The sequence below is a fragment of the Anopheles moucheti genome, chromosome 2 (genome assembly GCF_943734755.1).
Source record: "Anopheles moucheti chromosome 2, idAnoMoucSN_F20_07, whole genome shotgun sequence".
NCBI classification, from domain to species: domain Eukaryota; kingdom Metazoa; phylum Arthropoda; class Insecta; order Diptera; family Culicidae; genus Anopheles; species Anopheles moucheti.
In genome coordinates, this window is record NC_069140.1 from 18,239,251 (window position 1) to 18,251,683 (window position 12,433).

The following is a 12,433-nucleotide window of genomic DNA, read 5'->3' on the forward strand; positions in this document are numbered from 1 at the left end:
TCCAAACCGGTTCTGGTGCAGAGGTGCGATCGTGTCATGTGATTGAAATACACCGTATCGTTTATAAACTAGTGTTTTGGTAAAATGTTTTACAACTTCTGTGTAACGTATTTGATGTATTTGTAAGAATGTAATAATGGTTATGTTTTTTTTGCTTTAAACATTTTATTTTTTAAAGGAAAGATCATTTGAGACGCGCGTCATCATTCTTATGACAATGACGTCGGATCACCCGCCTTGAATTGCCGATGGAGAGTGCATTAATGTTAATCTATTAATGATCTACTCCGAGGTAATCTCAATTTGCACTGCAATTTGCAATTTTGATTTTATCAATACGAAGATTAATTAACGCATTAAAAAAGGTATACACTAACACGATTGAGACGCTTGGGAAAGGCTAAAGGCTTGAACTATGTCTGTCTGTTGGCCTGCCAATTTTGCTGTCGAAATGCTTACACGTACACCCATGCACGAGCACAACACTAAATTTGCTTGGCCAGCTTTAGCTGAATCGTAACTTATCGTTCGAAGATCCACTCTCTGTCGGCCAGACAATGCTTTCGATCCAGCTGACGTACTCCGACACGCGCGTATATATGCCGGGTGATTGCGAACCGCATCCTATACCGAATGAGGTAACACCGATAATCTGCGCCACGCAGGCCTCATCATTGGTGCTGATCTGCAGCGGACCACCGGAATCACCGGTACAAGCGTCCCGGCCACCGGCCAGGTAGCCGGCACACAGATGCGTATTTAGAAGACCCTGCGGTACGCGACGATTCCGCTGGAAGAACACGGCACAGGCTGGCGTTGTGAACACATCCAGTGTTACTTTCAGCAACTCCTTCGAGCCTTCACCATCTGAGAATATTGAGGATACATATGGGATAAGTTAGAATTAAAGGCTTGAAGAGGAAAGTGAAGAGTGATTAACTGGGAAGAATTTTCCCTAGACGAATCCTGGAGCAAGATACTGTCGACCATGCACTAGCTCTTCAGGGAACTCCGCATGTTTTAGGAACTCTTAACTGCCACACCTTCGTTGAAATATTCGTAAGCATTTCGTACGACGGTATGTCACGAAACTTTGGAATGGTAAACCGGTATTGTGTTTACTGCTTGATGGATTTAAATTAATCCTGCTTCAAACTTTCGTGAGCGATCCAATACACGGGAGTGGGAAGGAAAACCGGTTCCAAATTGGTGCAAATTAGATGATCATGATGCTTTGTTAGCGAAAATGCTTTGAGTTGCGATGTAAAATCTTTTGCTGATAAAGATGTAAGTTTAGGCTATCGATCATAAGCGTAACACTTACATGCTTCTGTCGATCCGAACCCGATGGCTAACGCTTTCGTGCGGTCAACTGTTGGCGAAGTGTACAGACAGGCTGGTCTAATGCTCGTTGAAAACGATACCGGGTTAGCCAGCTTTAGTAGCGCTATATCGTTGTACACGGTGCGTGACTTGTAGTCTGGATGCTTCACGATCTGTATCACCCGTTCGTCGACCGGGTCGCTAATTTCATATTCACCCTCCTTTAGCTCGCCCAGCCGGACTATGATCCTTTGTGATCCGATGCAATGGGCCGCGGTCATAACCCACTGTTCGCTGATGAGTGTTCCACCGCAACGGAACGCCATGTTACCGTTTTCGTCCGGCATGGCCAACCGGGCCATGTGAGGAAACTCGCCGTACCGAGCCACCGTACCACCGACGATAAGGTTCTGATCGGTCGGGCATTGATTGCGTGGTTTAACTTTCACTACTGATGATCCGACCGCCAGGGAACCGAGTAGCACGGAGGAACCAGATGAGCTTTGGTACTTCCGACACACTGCGCACGCAGCGTTTGTAAATGGAAATAGAAATAAATGATGAGGATCAGAAATGCTAAGGCGCAAGGCGATCTGTGGGACACTTACTTCGTTCGCTGATGGGCTGGTTGGGATTGTTTAGTTCCTGCAGTTGTTGCACGTAATCCACCGGACAGCAAACGATCGCCTGTTGGGGTGTATAGCCACATATCTTCACTATTCGCGATTTTTCGAGTATGGGCCGACAGAGGGTGTAACCGCGACAGATTCCGGGCTCGTTGCCGTACGCACACGATTCGCCTTCTGCAAGAGACAATACTTTCATTTGATTTGGTTTCGAGATTTGAGGATTATTGCTTTGGGAATTCCAAAAGAAGCATCTCTTTTGTGCAGAAGAATACTATCAGTAGAAATGGATCATTGCCGAACAGTGCCCTCTGGTGAGGTAATAATTGGGATTTAATATTTACTATCAAACACCACTGCCACAGCCAATATAATTGCTTGATTCTAACCACTAACCCCTTTGAAACACGTTCTGATGGAAAAATGTCCCATTTGTTGATTTGGTTCATCACCGACGTGTAAATTAGCCAAACCGCGAACGGTACACATCGCAAACGGTATCACACGGCACACTAGACGTTACACCCAGTTGGGAAGATCCCGTTGCGTAGGCAATGAAAGTTGGAAAACATTGGTTGATATCGTGGTTTGAGGTATAGAGAACCGGATATGTAAGGAATTGTTGTTGGGGAGTTGTGTTTGCCAATCACATTGGCACCGGATAAAACACTCTTCGAGTTGCTGGGGAAGATGATATGATATAACTGACTAACTTCTTTGGTCCATCACTCATCCATCGGGCACCTGAAGAACTCTCTACACACTGACACACACGAGGAACCGCAACAAAGCAGCATAAACGTTTCGATGATCGTCAAACAGCAGTAGCCTTGGCAACGATCAAGTTATCAAATATACGCTGCAGACAATCGGTAGACAAGTTGTCTAATGCGCAACTGTCGCGTTTCGGTACGATTCGTTAAGCTGATCATTGAGTGCTGATCATTAGCCATCGACCCCACGCACGTATTCGCTTCACGAAGGTTACTGATGGTTTGCTTACCATTGCTCGCGGCTAGAACGCTGCTGATAAAGATTGCACCGATCACGATCAGCGTGATCCACCGTACACTATCGAAGACGGTCGACATCTTCACTTTGTTGGGCCTCTTGGGGTCAGTTACATGAACTAACGAATCGAAATCTATCGGGCAGCTTCACCGACGGATATCGACGTCTACTAGTAACTGCAGCTGGCACCGGCACCGTTGCCGGATGACACCTACCGCGAGTGACGGTCTGATCACGTTTGAGCCTCCTCCCAGGAATTGTGGGTTTCCCCGAGCGCTCTCGTATCTTGCTGGCCGGGGTGGAATTTGGAAATGCCTCTCTCACAATCGTTGCTTGCTCGCGTGGGAATACCCCAATGAAGATGGGGGTGACGAAACTGAGCGCGAAATCTATGCGAGCGATTCGAGTGCGAGAGACTCAGTTGCAGTTGGCGATGAATGAGCGGACTGCGTAATTGGCTGGGAATTATTTAAGGGTTGGAGATGATTGTCGCACTATCGAGGTTGAGTAGGAGAGCGAAATGTGAAAAGTGTAAATGTAATATTTGTACATTCAATTGAAGAGTCTAGTGAGTGGTAAAAAAGTTTAAGATTTAAGGTCGCCGATACATGCACTTAATTCAGTCATGACCATTAATGTCCTCCCCCGGAAATGGAACCTTTTGGAACAATTCACAGGTATGTGAATTTTGCAAGCTATTCCAGTAATCCTCAATCCACTTTTGAACCTAAAGGTTGTTCATTTAATGTATTAATTGTCAGATTCAAACTGGTTTTCGATTAAAGGTTTTGTTTCTTTTAATAATTTTAATTTATAAGGTGCTAAAGTCACTTAAGAGTTTTGCGCTGCCATAGGTGCCCTCTACAATGCTCACGATTCGGTTCTCTTTCGGTGTTTCTATATCGCTTCATAAGTTCTCGTCAATCTATTACGTACAAGAATAGCAATTCAAAGATATCTCTGTCAATCGCATATGCCGCGTTAATGAAATTTTCATCCCTTAGACTACTAGATGATCTTCTCCAATGGGAAGAAATCCCATCTCCCTAGCGCACACACTTGATGATAGTAAACTATCTCGAGAGGTAACCATCCATCTTAACTAAGGATGTGATGTTGGCCATGATTGGTCTAGTAAGTCCAGTCGATTTAGGTCAGTAATTCTTGGCCATATTTCCTGCCTTTGCTATCATAAACCAGTTGGAAATCGAAAAGCGAAGGTAAAATTTGAGCTCTCTATAGATAAAGAATCCAACAAGTATTTGTCTATTCGTATATTTGTCACGAAAAGGCGATTTAGAGAAGTTGCAGGCATGGGACGGATAGAGGCTTTTATGAAAACTGTTCAATAAACAAGAATATAACGCATACTACACTGTATCAGCAACCAACATCGAGCGGGGTGTGGTAAAGGTGCCAAATGATTGTCAGGATTGAAACAATGCAACCTCTTAAATGCTTTTACTTCATTAAGTTTATTGTTTTGAAAGAAGCGATCATTACAGGATGTTACACAGCATACCGTTTGTGTAAAACCGGGTCAATTCGTGTAAGAATAAGGTGGCCTGGCAAGAACATTCGCGTTGTATTGTTGTGATTGAAAGTGCATTAGTATGACACACTGACGCACTGAGAAAGTCCATTAATTTCTACGATATCGTGTCAGTACGACGATTCAGTAACTCTTGAAATACATAAGTTATACACATATGTTTGAGACGCTTAAAAGGTTGGACTTCCCTGTTTGCTGATTTTGCACTCGAAAATCGTTCGCTTACACACGTACAAAAACCAAACATGCTTAGCCAGCTTTAGCTAATGCGTAACTTATCGTTCTATCCACTCCTCGTCGGCCACACAATGCTTTCGATCCAGCTGACGTACTCCGACACGCGCGTATATATGCCGGGTGATTGCGAACCGCATCCTATACCGAATGAGGTAACACCGATAACCTGTGCAACGCAGCCCTCATTATTCGTAGTGATCTGCAGCGGACCACCGGAGTCCCCGGAACAGGTGTCCCGGCCACCGGAAAGGAAGCCGGCACACAGATTCGTACCTCGAAGTCGTGGGAAGTACGATTTACAGGCTGGCGTTGAGAACAAATCCAGTGTTACTTTCAGCAACTCCTTCGAACCAACACCATCTGAGGAAGAGACATATTGGATAAAATTTAATTGAAGATCCTATTAGGAACAAAGTTGGTCGAAAGTCGAGTAACAGTCAGTAATCCTGCACAGAGTTGACACAACCAGACAAGGTCCAGTCGAGCCTTTAACTCACAGCGGTAGTGTTGTAAATAGGTTCATTACAGTTTAGACTATCCAGAACTTGGATACATTCGAATTTATCCATTGCCGATTCCTGATTTGAATGACTCTTCCCATAAAACACAACGTTAGTTCTACTGTTATGAACATCAAAACGGGATTTAATTCCCGAAAAACGTTATCCAATAGATGGTACCTCGCATCCACTCTAGTTTTGCAGGGAACTCATGATTTAAAATCTCTCAATTACCACACCTTCGATGGCTAATTTCATTGATATATTCGTAAGCCTTTCGTGCGACGGTATGGCACGAAGCTTCGGAATGGTAAACCGGTATTGTGGATTTAAATTAATCCGGCTTCAAATTTTCGTGAGTGACCTCTTAAGTAGGAGTGGAAAGGAAAACCGGTTCCAATTTGACAGGTGCAAATTTGATGACCATGATAAAGGTCCACCAATTTATGGTCGTTACCTGCTTCTCGTAGGAATATTCACCGCTTGGTTTTACTCAAGCTCGTTTCTGCTTTGCTATCTAAAATGCTTTGATGTTGGAGCTGGGGTGTAAAATCCTGTGTAAAATGTTGCCCATTTCCGGATTATCTTTTGTTGATAAAGATATTAGCTTAGGCTATTGATCATGAGCGTAACACTTACATGCTTCTGTCGATCCGAACCCGATGGCTATTGCTTTCGTTCGTTCAACAGTTGGTGAGGTATCTAGGCAGGCCGGTCGAATGCTTGCAGAAAAGGATACAGGATTGGCCAGCTTTAGTAGCGCTATATCGTGGGTGCGTGACTTGCGCGTGTAGTCCGGATACTTCACGATCTGTATCACCCGCTCATCGGTCGGAAAACTAAATTCATATTCCCCCTCCTTCAGCTCGCCCAGCCGGACTATGATCCTTTGTGATCCGATGCAATGGGCCGCGGTCATAACCCACTGTTCGCTGATGAGTGTTCCACCGCAACGGAACGCCATGTTACCGTTTTCGTCCGGCATGGCCAACCGGGCCATGTGAGGAAACTCGCCGTACCGAGCCACCGTACCACCGACGATAAGGTTCTGATCGGTCGGGCATTGATTGCGTGGTTTAACTTTCACTACTGATGATCCGACCGCCAGGGAACCGAGTAGCACGGAGGAACCAGATGAGCTTTGGTACTTCCGACACACTGCGCACGCAGCGTTTGTAAATGGAAATAGAAATAAATGATGAGGATCAGAAATGCTAAGGCGCAAGGCGATCTGTGGGACACTTACTTCGTTCGCTGATGGGCTGGTTGGGATTGTTTAGTTCCTGCAGTTGTTGCACGTAATCCACCGGACAGCAAACGATCGCCTGTTGGGGTGTATAGCCACATATCTTCACTATTCGCGATTTTTCGAGTATGGGCCGACAGAGGGTGTAACCGCGACAGATTCCGGGCTCGTTGCCGTACGCACACGATTCGCCTTCTGCAAGAGACAATACTTTCATTTGATTTGGTTTCGAGATTTGAGGATTATTGCTTTGGGAATTCCAAAAGAAGCATCTCTTTTGTGCAGAAGAATACTATCAGTAGAAATGGATCATTGCCGAACAGTGCCCTCTGGTGAGGTAATAATTGGGATTTAATATTTACTATCAAACACCACTGCCACAGCTCATGTAAATATAACTGCTTGAGTCTAACCACTAACCCCTTTGAAACACGTTCTGATGGAAAAATGTCCCATTTGTTGATTTGGTTCATCACCGACGTGTAAATTAGCCAAACCGCGAACGGTACACATCACAAACGGTATCACACGGCACACTAGACGTTACACTTACAAAAACGTTACAAAAACTTTAAGCAAGGAACGAAAAAACAGAATAAAAATTGGCGAGCCTCCTGATTAGTGGATTCTTCTGATTGGTTGATTAAATTAGCCATCTTAGCTTGAAGATTTGGCGGTTTAAGGCCGGTTTTCGCAAAACGCTACCAAAGTTACACCATCAGGACTAAAAAGAAAACATCCGCGATATTAAGATAAACTGGCATGAGAGAACCAGGAAAACCATTAAAATTCCAACATTTGTGGCATATTTATTTTCTTTGATTGCGTGGTTTTTGTGTGGGTACGCTTTTCTTAGAAATTTCTGGAAATTGTGAAACGTTTAAAACACAAATCTGTCACCAAATTTACATAAATACAAAATCGCACGCATAATGGAAGATAAGGTGCGAATTGGAGGAGTTACCAAAATGTGGTCACTAACATGTTGATTGTTGTCGAAGAAACGAGATTGTCCAAGAAAATTCATTTATTGAAAACTAAAACAACTTTTTTAGAATGAATGAGAAAGATGATGGAGAACCGAGACCCGGAAACTCGGTCCAGGGCTGAATCCTCCATCCACGGCTGCACCCAATCTCCGACAGGTTCGACTCCACCTGATCCAGCCAACGAACTCGCTGTGCTCCTCTACGCCTCATGCCGAACGGGTCGCTGATGAGCACCTTTCTGGTGGGGCATAAGTGCGGCATGCCGGCTTTGGCTTCCGACATTTTTTTATATCTTTCACAAGAAGACAAACTTCATATTCATATTTGTACCGTTATTTGTTTTTATTTTTTGATGAATTAATGCAACACCGAACTGAAGGTTGGAAATGAAGCACAGGGAATAGTTTTTATTTATTAAAACGACAACTATACAGGTATTTTACATTTAAAAAAAGAAAATTTCAAAAACACAGTCAAAAGCGATACAAAAATTGGTTCTTGTTTTTTTCGCTGCAGTTTGAGTTCCTGAAGTTCTTAGCTAAATATCGTTTATTGCCTTCTGAGAGGTTGACTCGACAGGTTGGTTGTCCAATTGATCGGTTTTTGCTTTTGTCTCATTGCCATACGACGGATTCGATCCAGTCAAGGTACGAGCTGACTCTAGTGTAGATTGCCGGCGTTGCACTACCGCACACCTGTCCGAACGATGTCACACCAACGATGTAGAACATGCATTGGTTTTCTTCGCGCGTTACCTGCAACGGGCCGCCGGAGTCACCCTGGCAGGTATCCTTTCCGCCCGAGAGATCTCCAACGCATATCTGCGTGCTGCTGATGCCCTGGCGGATGTGGCGGTTCAAGCGGTACCGATCGGCACACAGTGCGTTATCGTAAATATTCAGCGCCACTTTGCGCAGTTCGTCCGACTTGGGTCCAAAGTCTTCGGTCAGCCCGAACCCGGTCGCAATCGCTGTGCTTACGTCCAATCTTTCCGATGTGTACAGACAGGCCGGACGGATAAAGTTCGTAAAAACCACCCGTTCGTTCGTTTCGATCAAGGCAAGATCGTTGTATTTGCCGGCGCTCCACTTAAAATCTGGATGCACGATGAACCGCTTGATGTCGTAATCCTCCGGCTCAGCACCATCGTCCTCGCGCACCAGGTTTTGATCACCCAAACGCACGATCGATGGCAATTCGCTGAAAGTAGACAAATCCTGAATCAGTGATGCATTTGTGTTCGCAGGACTGTTTGCTATGATATACCCTGATTCGGATTCGGCGTAACAATGGGCCGCCGTTAGCAGATAGTATTCGCTGATCAGTGATCCACCGCATTCGAACGAGTAGCCACCGGTCGGACGACGCCAACCGATCGCTGCCATGTGGGGAAACTCGCCCGGTTTGGTAATGTTGCCACCGACGATCAGCTTCACCACCATGTCACACTTTGGCACATCAATTTTGACCAGCGTTGGATTGAGCGTCAACGCACTGATGGCGACACTCTCCGTAGTAAGATCCTTGTAGTCTCTACATTCTAGGAAACCATGAGAGAGCTTTTCGTGATAGTTCCTTTAGGCATACCATTGCACTACTTTCTCTGAAACTTACTTTTCTCGCTGATACGTTCGGTTCCGCCACGATTAGTCGAGCTTAGTGGACCTGTTCTAGTGACGCTAGCTGATGCCAGCTGTTGCGATGGTGGACAACAGATGATTGCTTCCGTTGCTGAATAGCTGCACACGGTAATGCGATTGCCGCGCTTACACTTTGAGTATGGTCTGCATACTCCCGTCTCTCCCTGGTGCTGACAGGATTCACCCTCTATGAAGGAAAAGAAAAAAGCATTTTATTTGTTAAACCATCAGAAAGGTGTGGACTTACATTATGAGACGTTTTGGGAGCTGTACTCTTATCAAGGCACCACATTTTTAAAGTTTTAAACTGCTTTTTTTTCTATCTAACCATCTAGCTCATTTGATAATCGGCATCACAGTAACTGGTGGAATTCTCACGGTACGAAATGTAAACAACGTTGCCGGGCACTCGAAGTACCGTGCCTACTTGATTTGATTGACTGTGCCTCACATCGCGTTTGATTATTGTGTGGATTCTCGTACGCTGGGGTTTGTGCGTGTGCGAATATTCTTGCAAATCATTGTTCTCGAGGAGATTCCGATTTGCTGATAACACACTTAGCACATTTTCTGTGCGAATCTCGGACGGAACATTCGACAAAACATTTGCACATCCCAACAGATTAGTGCGTCAGTAGTGGATTTACATTATTATTTAACACCTTATAACGACACATTACGTCTTGTTGCAACAATTTGCAAGAACAATGCGAGACTGTGACTTAAAACCGGCTTGCCATGGAACAGTGTCTATAAGCACACTTCTAGCTGTTTCCTCTAACTTAAATGACCTTTTATATGCGTGTAGACGGAGCAAAATAGGAAGAAGAATAGAGGGATTAACTTGCAAAAGCATCTTTACCTTGCAGAGCCAATAAACTATGCGTAAGGCAACACAGCACTAGAAACACTGTCCACATCGTCAATATAGACACGGGATGGCTTGCGGCCATCTAAAACACTATATTTCGGCTACAAATCTAAACATAAAGTGAACCAAACAAGCGATCGTTTCTATCGGCGCGAGGCACGGCGCTATTAATCGCAGTAATGGCGCAGCTTCCGTGCGACTGCCACTGCGAATACTAACACTGTAGAAAGAAAAACGAGTTTTAATCGATCGTGTGCGCAATCTCGCGTCTCGTAGACTGCCGATGCCGCGTTCTGGAGGCTGATCAACCGTGCTTTTGCTTAAATTCACCAACACCGGTGTAGATGTTTCTCTCTCTGTAGAGAGTTATTGTTTCTTGGTTTGCGCAAGCTATGCACAAGGGACTTAGATGCGTGTGAAGATGCGAATTGGTATTATCAACGATTATTTCTGGATTGGTCTAAGAAAATGGTCAGTTATTTAATTAATAGCCCTTTTCTAAAATTTGAATGTCTTATCTTTTGGTAAAATATTTTCTTTGGAAAAAGTTTGTTAAGCTTCTTTGTTGGTACTTAAATAACTACTGTTCTCTTTTCTAATGTTCAACGGTCAATTCCTTTTTTGCTTTTTCTAATTGCTAGTATCAATTTTTAAAATAATTCTACATGAATTTTCCACATTTTCCAACACGCCGATTAGAAACAACAACAAACCGCAACTTATCGATTAGCTGTCAAACTAGCGTTTGTGTCAAACTAGCGTTTGTGTCAAACAGTGGTTTTGTTTTGAACGCGGATTGAAGAAACGCCTCAGTATGGTCAACATACCGAAAGAGTCTGCTGGGACAGCTGCCGGTTCCTAAATCAGAGTGATTTAGACTTGTTAAATGTTGGGGGATTTGACCAAGGCATAGCCGCACAACAGAAGAATAAGATAGGAAAGTAGTAAAGTGCCTTATCGAAGCCTTCGGTTTGAGAAATAACGACAATGTCCACTCCTCCGATCGATGATGGGTAAGTTTCGTGTATTCAAGTTACGCCAATTGTACTTAACAAACAATGCCCATCACCCAACAGCGATGATACCATTGCGGATGAGGATATGTTTGCAGCTGGGAATGCTTCGGTAAGTAACCAAACAAGCTGGGTATGAAGCAAGCAACTCTAACACGGAAGGTCCATTTCTTCTTTAGCAAATTAGCATTATCAATAGTGAGGTGCTGGCGACCCATATTTTGCAGTTTGCCGATGAAGTAAACGATGACAATTTCACGATACCCGCATTATCGCAGGAAACAATACCCGACCTGAAATTTTCCCTACCGAGCTCACTGAATCCCGCCGGCAAATATCCGTCGTCGGATGATTTCTGTCACGATGACGTAGCGTGCACGGTGCTTCCGTCTAGCACACAAGGCAGCGGTTTCATTTACTCCCAGCAGCTCCAGAAGCTGTTCCTTAAAACGGAGAGCACCTGTTCGTTTGACGTTAAGTGTGAGCTGCCCGGTTTGTTTTCGACCCAGGGATGGTACGTACGGGTAATGTTGGTATCGCTCGCACCAGAGTCACAGCACGAACCGATCGTACGCTGCCACAACCACCTTGCCAAAGATACTGCACCAGAACACGTCAAGAAACACGTGGTAAGGTGTAGAAACGTACGGCATGAGTATGTAGGAACCGGGAACGGTCCGTTCTTTGAGGATCGTTGTGCGGTTCGTGTGCCACTCGATCCGGAGGAGCTGTGTGTTAATATCATGCTTCAGTTCATGTGCCAGAACACGTGCTTTCGTGCTAACCAACGGCGTACCGGGTTGGTATTCACGCTAGAAAACGACCAAGGACACATATGGGCGAGGCGCATGGTGCAGGTTAAAATCTGCATCAACTATCGGCGGGATATGCAGAACGAGGAGAATCCCAACAGAACCCATTCCACAAACACATCGTCCATTGCTGGATCGAGCGGTAATGGTTCCGTACGGCGGTATAAAGCTAGAAATCAACGGCGCCGTCCGCAGACGAGCACTGGACGGGTGGCTCAACAAGTCATCCGAACAGATTCATTCCATTGCCCACCCAACCTGGAACCGTGCCTGGTGGACATCGAAATGCCCAACATGCGCATGGCTAAACGGTTGATGGACATCGCAATCGGGATGATTTCGACGCACGTTTTACGCGCAGAGGATCCGGAAACGAAAGCTCAACTAATGGAGCACATCGCCAACATTCGGAGCAAGCGCGATATGTTGGTTGTCTGCAATAGCCAATGTAGTGTTGATAGTGACCTGCTGTAGTTTTAACTCATACTTTAAGAAGAATAAGCTATTTTTAGACCATATTTACACATCACTGTACATAATATCATCATGACCTGTTTTTATGTCCATAACGACCAACTAATAGAACAAAAAATGTCTACAACTTTAACCATAG

The 12,433-nt window shown here is 44.7% G+C and overlaps 3 protein-coding genes across 3 annotated transcripts; 1 reads left to right on the forward strand and 2 right to left on the reverse strand.

Moving 5' to 3' along the window:
* Positions 1-331: 331 nt before the first annotated feature.
* LOC128299224 (uncharacterized) lies at positions 332-6,682 on the reverse strand. The gene is made up of 7 exons (XM_053035119.1): positions 6,496-6,682; positions 5,889-6,407; positions 4,815-5,109; positions 2,953-3,104; positions 1,932-2,126; positions 1,325-1,843; positions 332-867 (listed from the first exon to the last, which is right to left on the reverse strand). Coding segments are annotated over exons 1-7 (2,043 nt in total). The 5' UTR covers positions 6,497-6,682; the 3' UTR covers positions 332-505.
* Positions 6,683-7,864: 1,182 nt separating this feature from the next.
* LOC128297695 (serine protease snake-like) lies at positions 7,865-10,095 on the reverse strand. Its single transcript, XM_053033382.1, has 4 exons — positions 9,987-10,095; positions 9,099-9,311; positions 8,751-9,024; positions 7,865-8,684 (listed from the first exon to the last, which is right to left on the reverse strand). The coding sequence occupies exons 1-4, from the start codon at positions 10,075-10,077 to the stop codon at positions 8,099-8,101; spliced, it is 1,164 nt and encodes a 387-aa protein (XP_052889342.1). The 5' UTR covers positions 10,078-10,095; the 3' UTR covers positions 7,865-8,098.
* Positions 10,096-10,858: 763 nt separating this feature from the next.
* On the forward strand, positions 10,859-12,410 carry LOC128297694 (uncharacterized). The gene is made up of 3 exons (XM_053033381.1): positions 10,859-11,008; positions 11,072-11,120; positions 11,188-12,410. Exons 1-3 carry the CDS (start codon positions 10,983-10,985, stop codon positions 12,292-12,294), a joined length of 1,182 nt encoding a protein of 393 aa, XP_052889341.1. The 5' UTR covers positions 10,859-10,982; the 3' UTR covers positions 12,295-12,410.
* Positions 12,411-12,433: the final 23 nt, after the last annotated feature.

Bases quoted from the DNA above. Each gene is read 5' to 3' on its own strand.
- LOC128297694 (XM_053033381.1), top strand. From the start codon at position 10,983: ATGTCCACTCCTCCGATCGATGATGG. The intron at 11,009-11,071 runs GTAAGTTTCGTG...ATCACCCAACAG, and splicing joins ACTCCTCCGATCGATGATGG to CGATGATACCATTGCGGATG. The intron at 11,121-11,187 runs GTAAGTAACCAA...TTTCTTCTTTAG, and splicing joins TTGCAGCTGGGAATGCTTCG to CAAATTAGCATTATCAATAG.
- LOC128299224 (XM_053035119.1), bottom strand. The intron at 2,127-2,952 runs GTAAGCAAACCA...TGTCTCTTGCAG, and splicing joins CGTTCTAGCCGCGAGCAATG to AAGGCGAATCGTGTGCGTAC. The intron at 868-1,324 runs GTAAGTGTTACG...CAATATTCTCAG, and splicing joins GTTCGGATCGACAGAAGCAT to ATGGTGAAGGCTCGAAGGAG.
- LOC128297695 (XM_053033382.1), bottom strand. From the start codon at position 10,077: ATGGCCGCAAGCCATCCCGTGTCTATATTGACGATGTGGACAGTGTTT. The intron at 9,312-9,986 runs GTAAAGATGCTT...TTTCCTTCATAG, and splicing joins TAGTTTATTGGCTCTGCAAG to AGGGTGAATCCTGTCAGCAC. The intron at 8,685-8,750 runs GTATATCATAGC...GTCTACTTTCAG, and splicing joins TACGCCGAATCCGAATCAGG to CGAATTGCCATCGATCGTGC.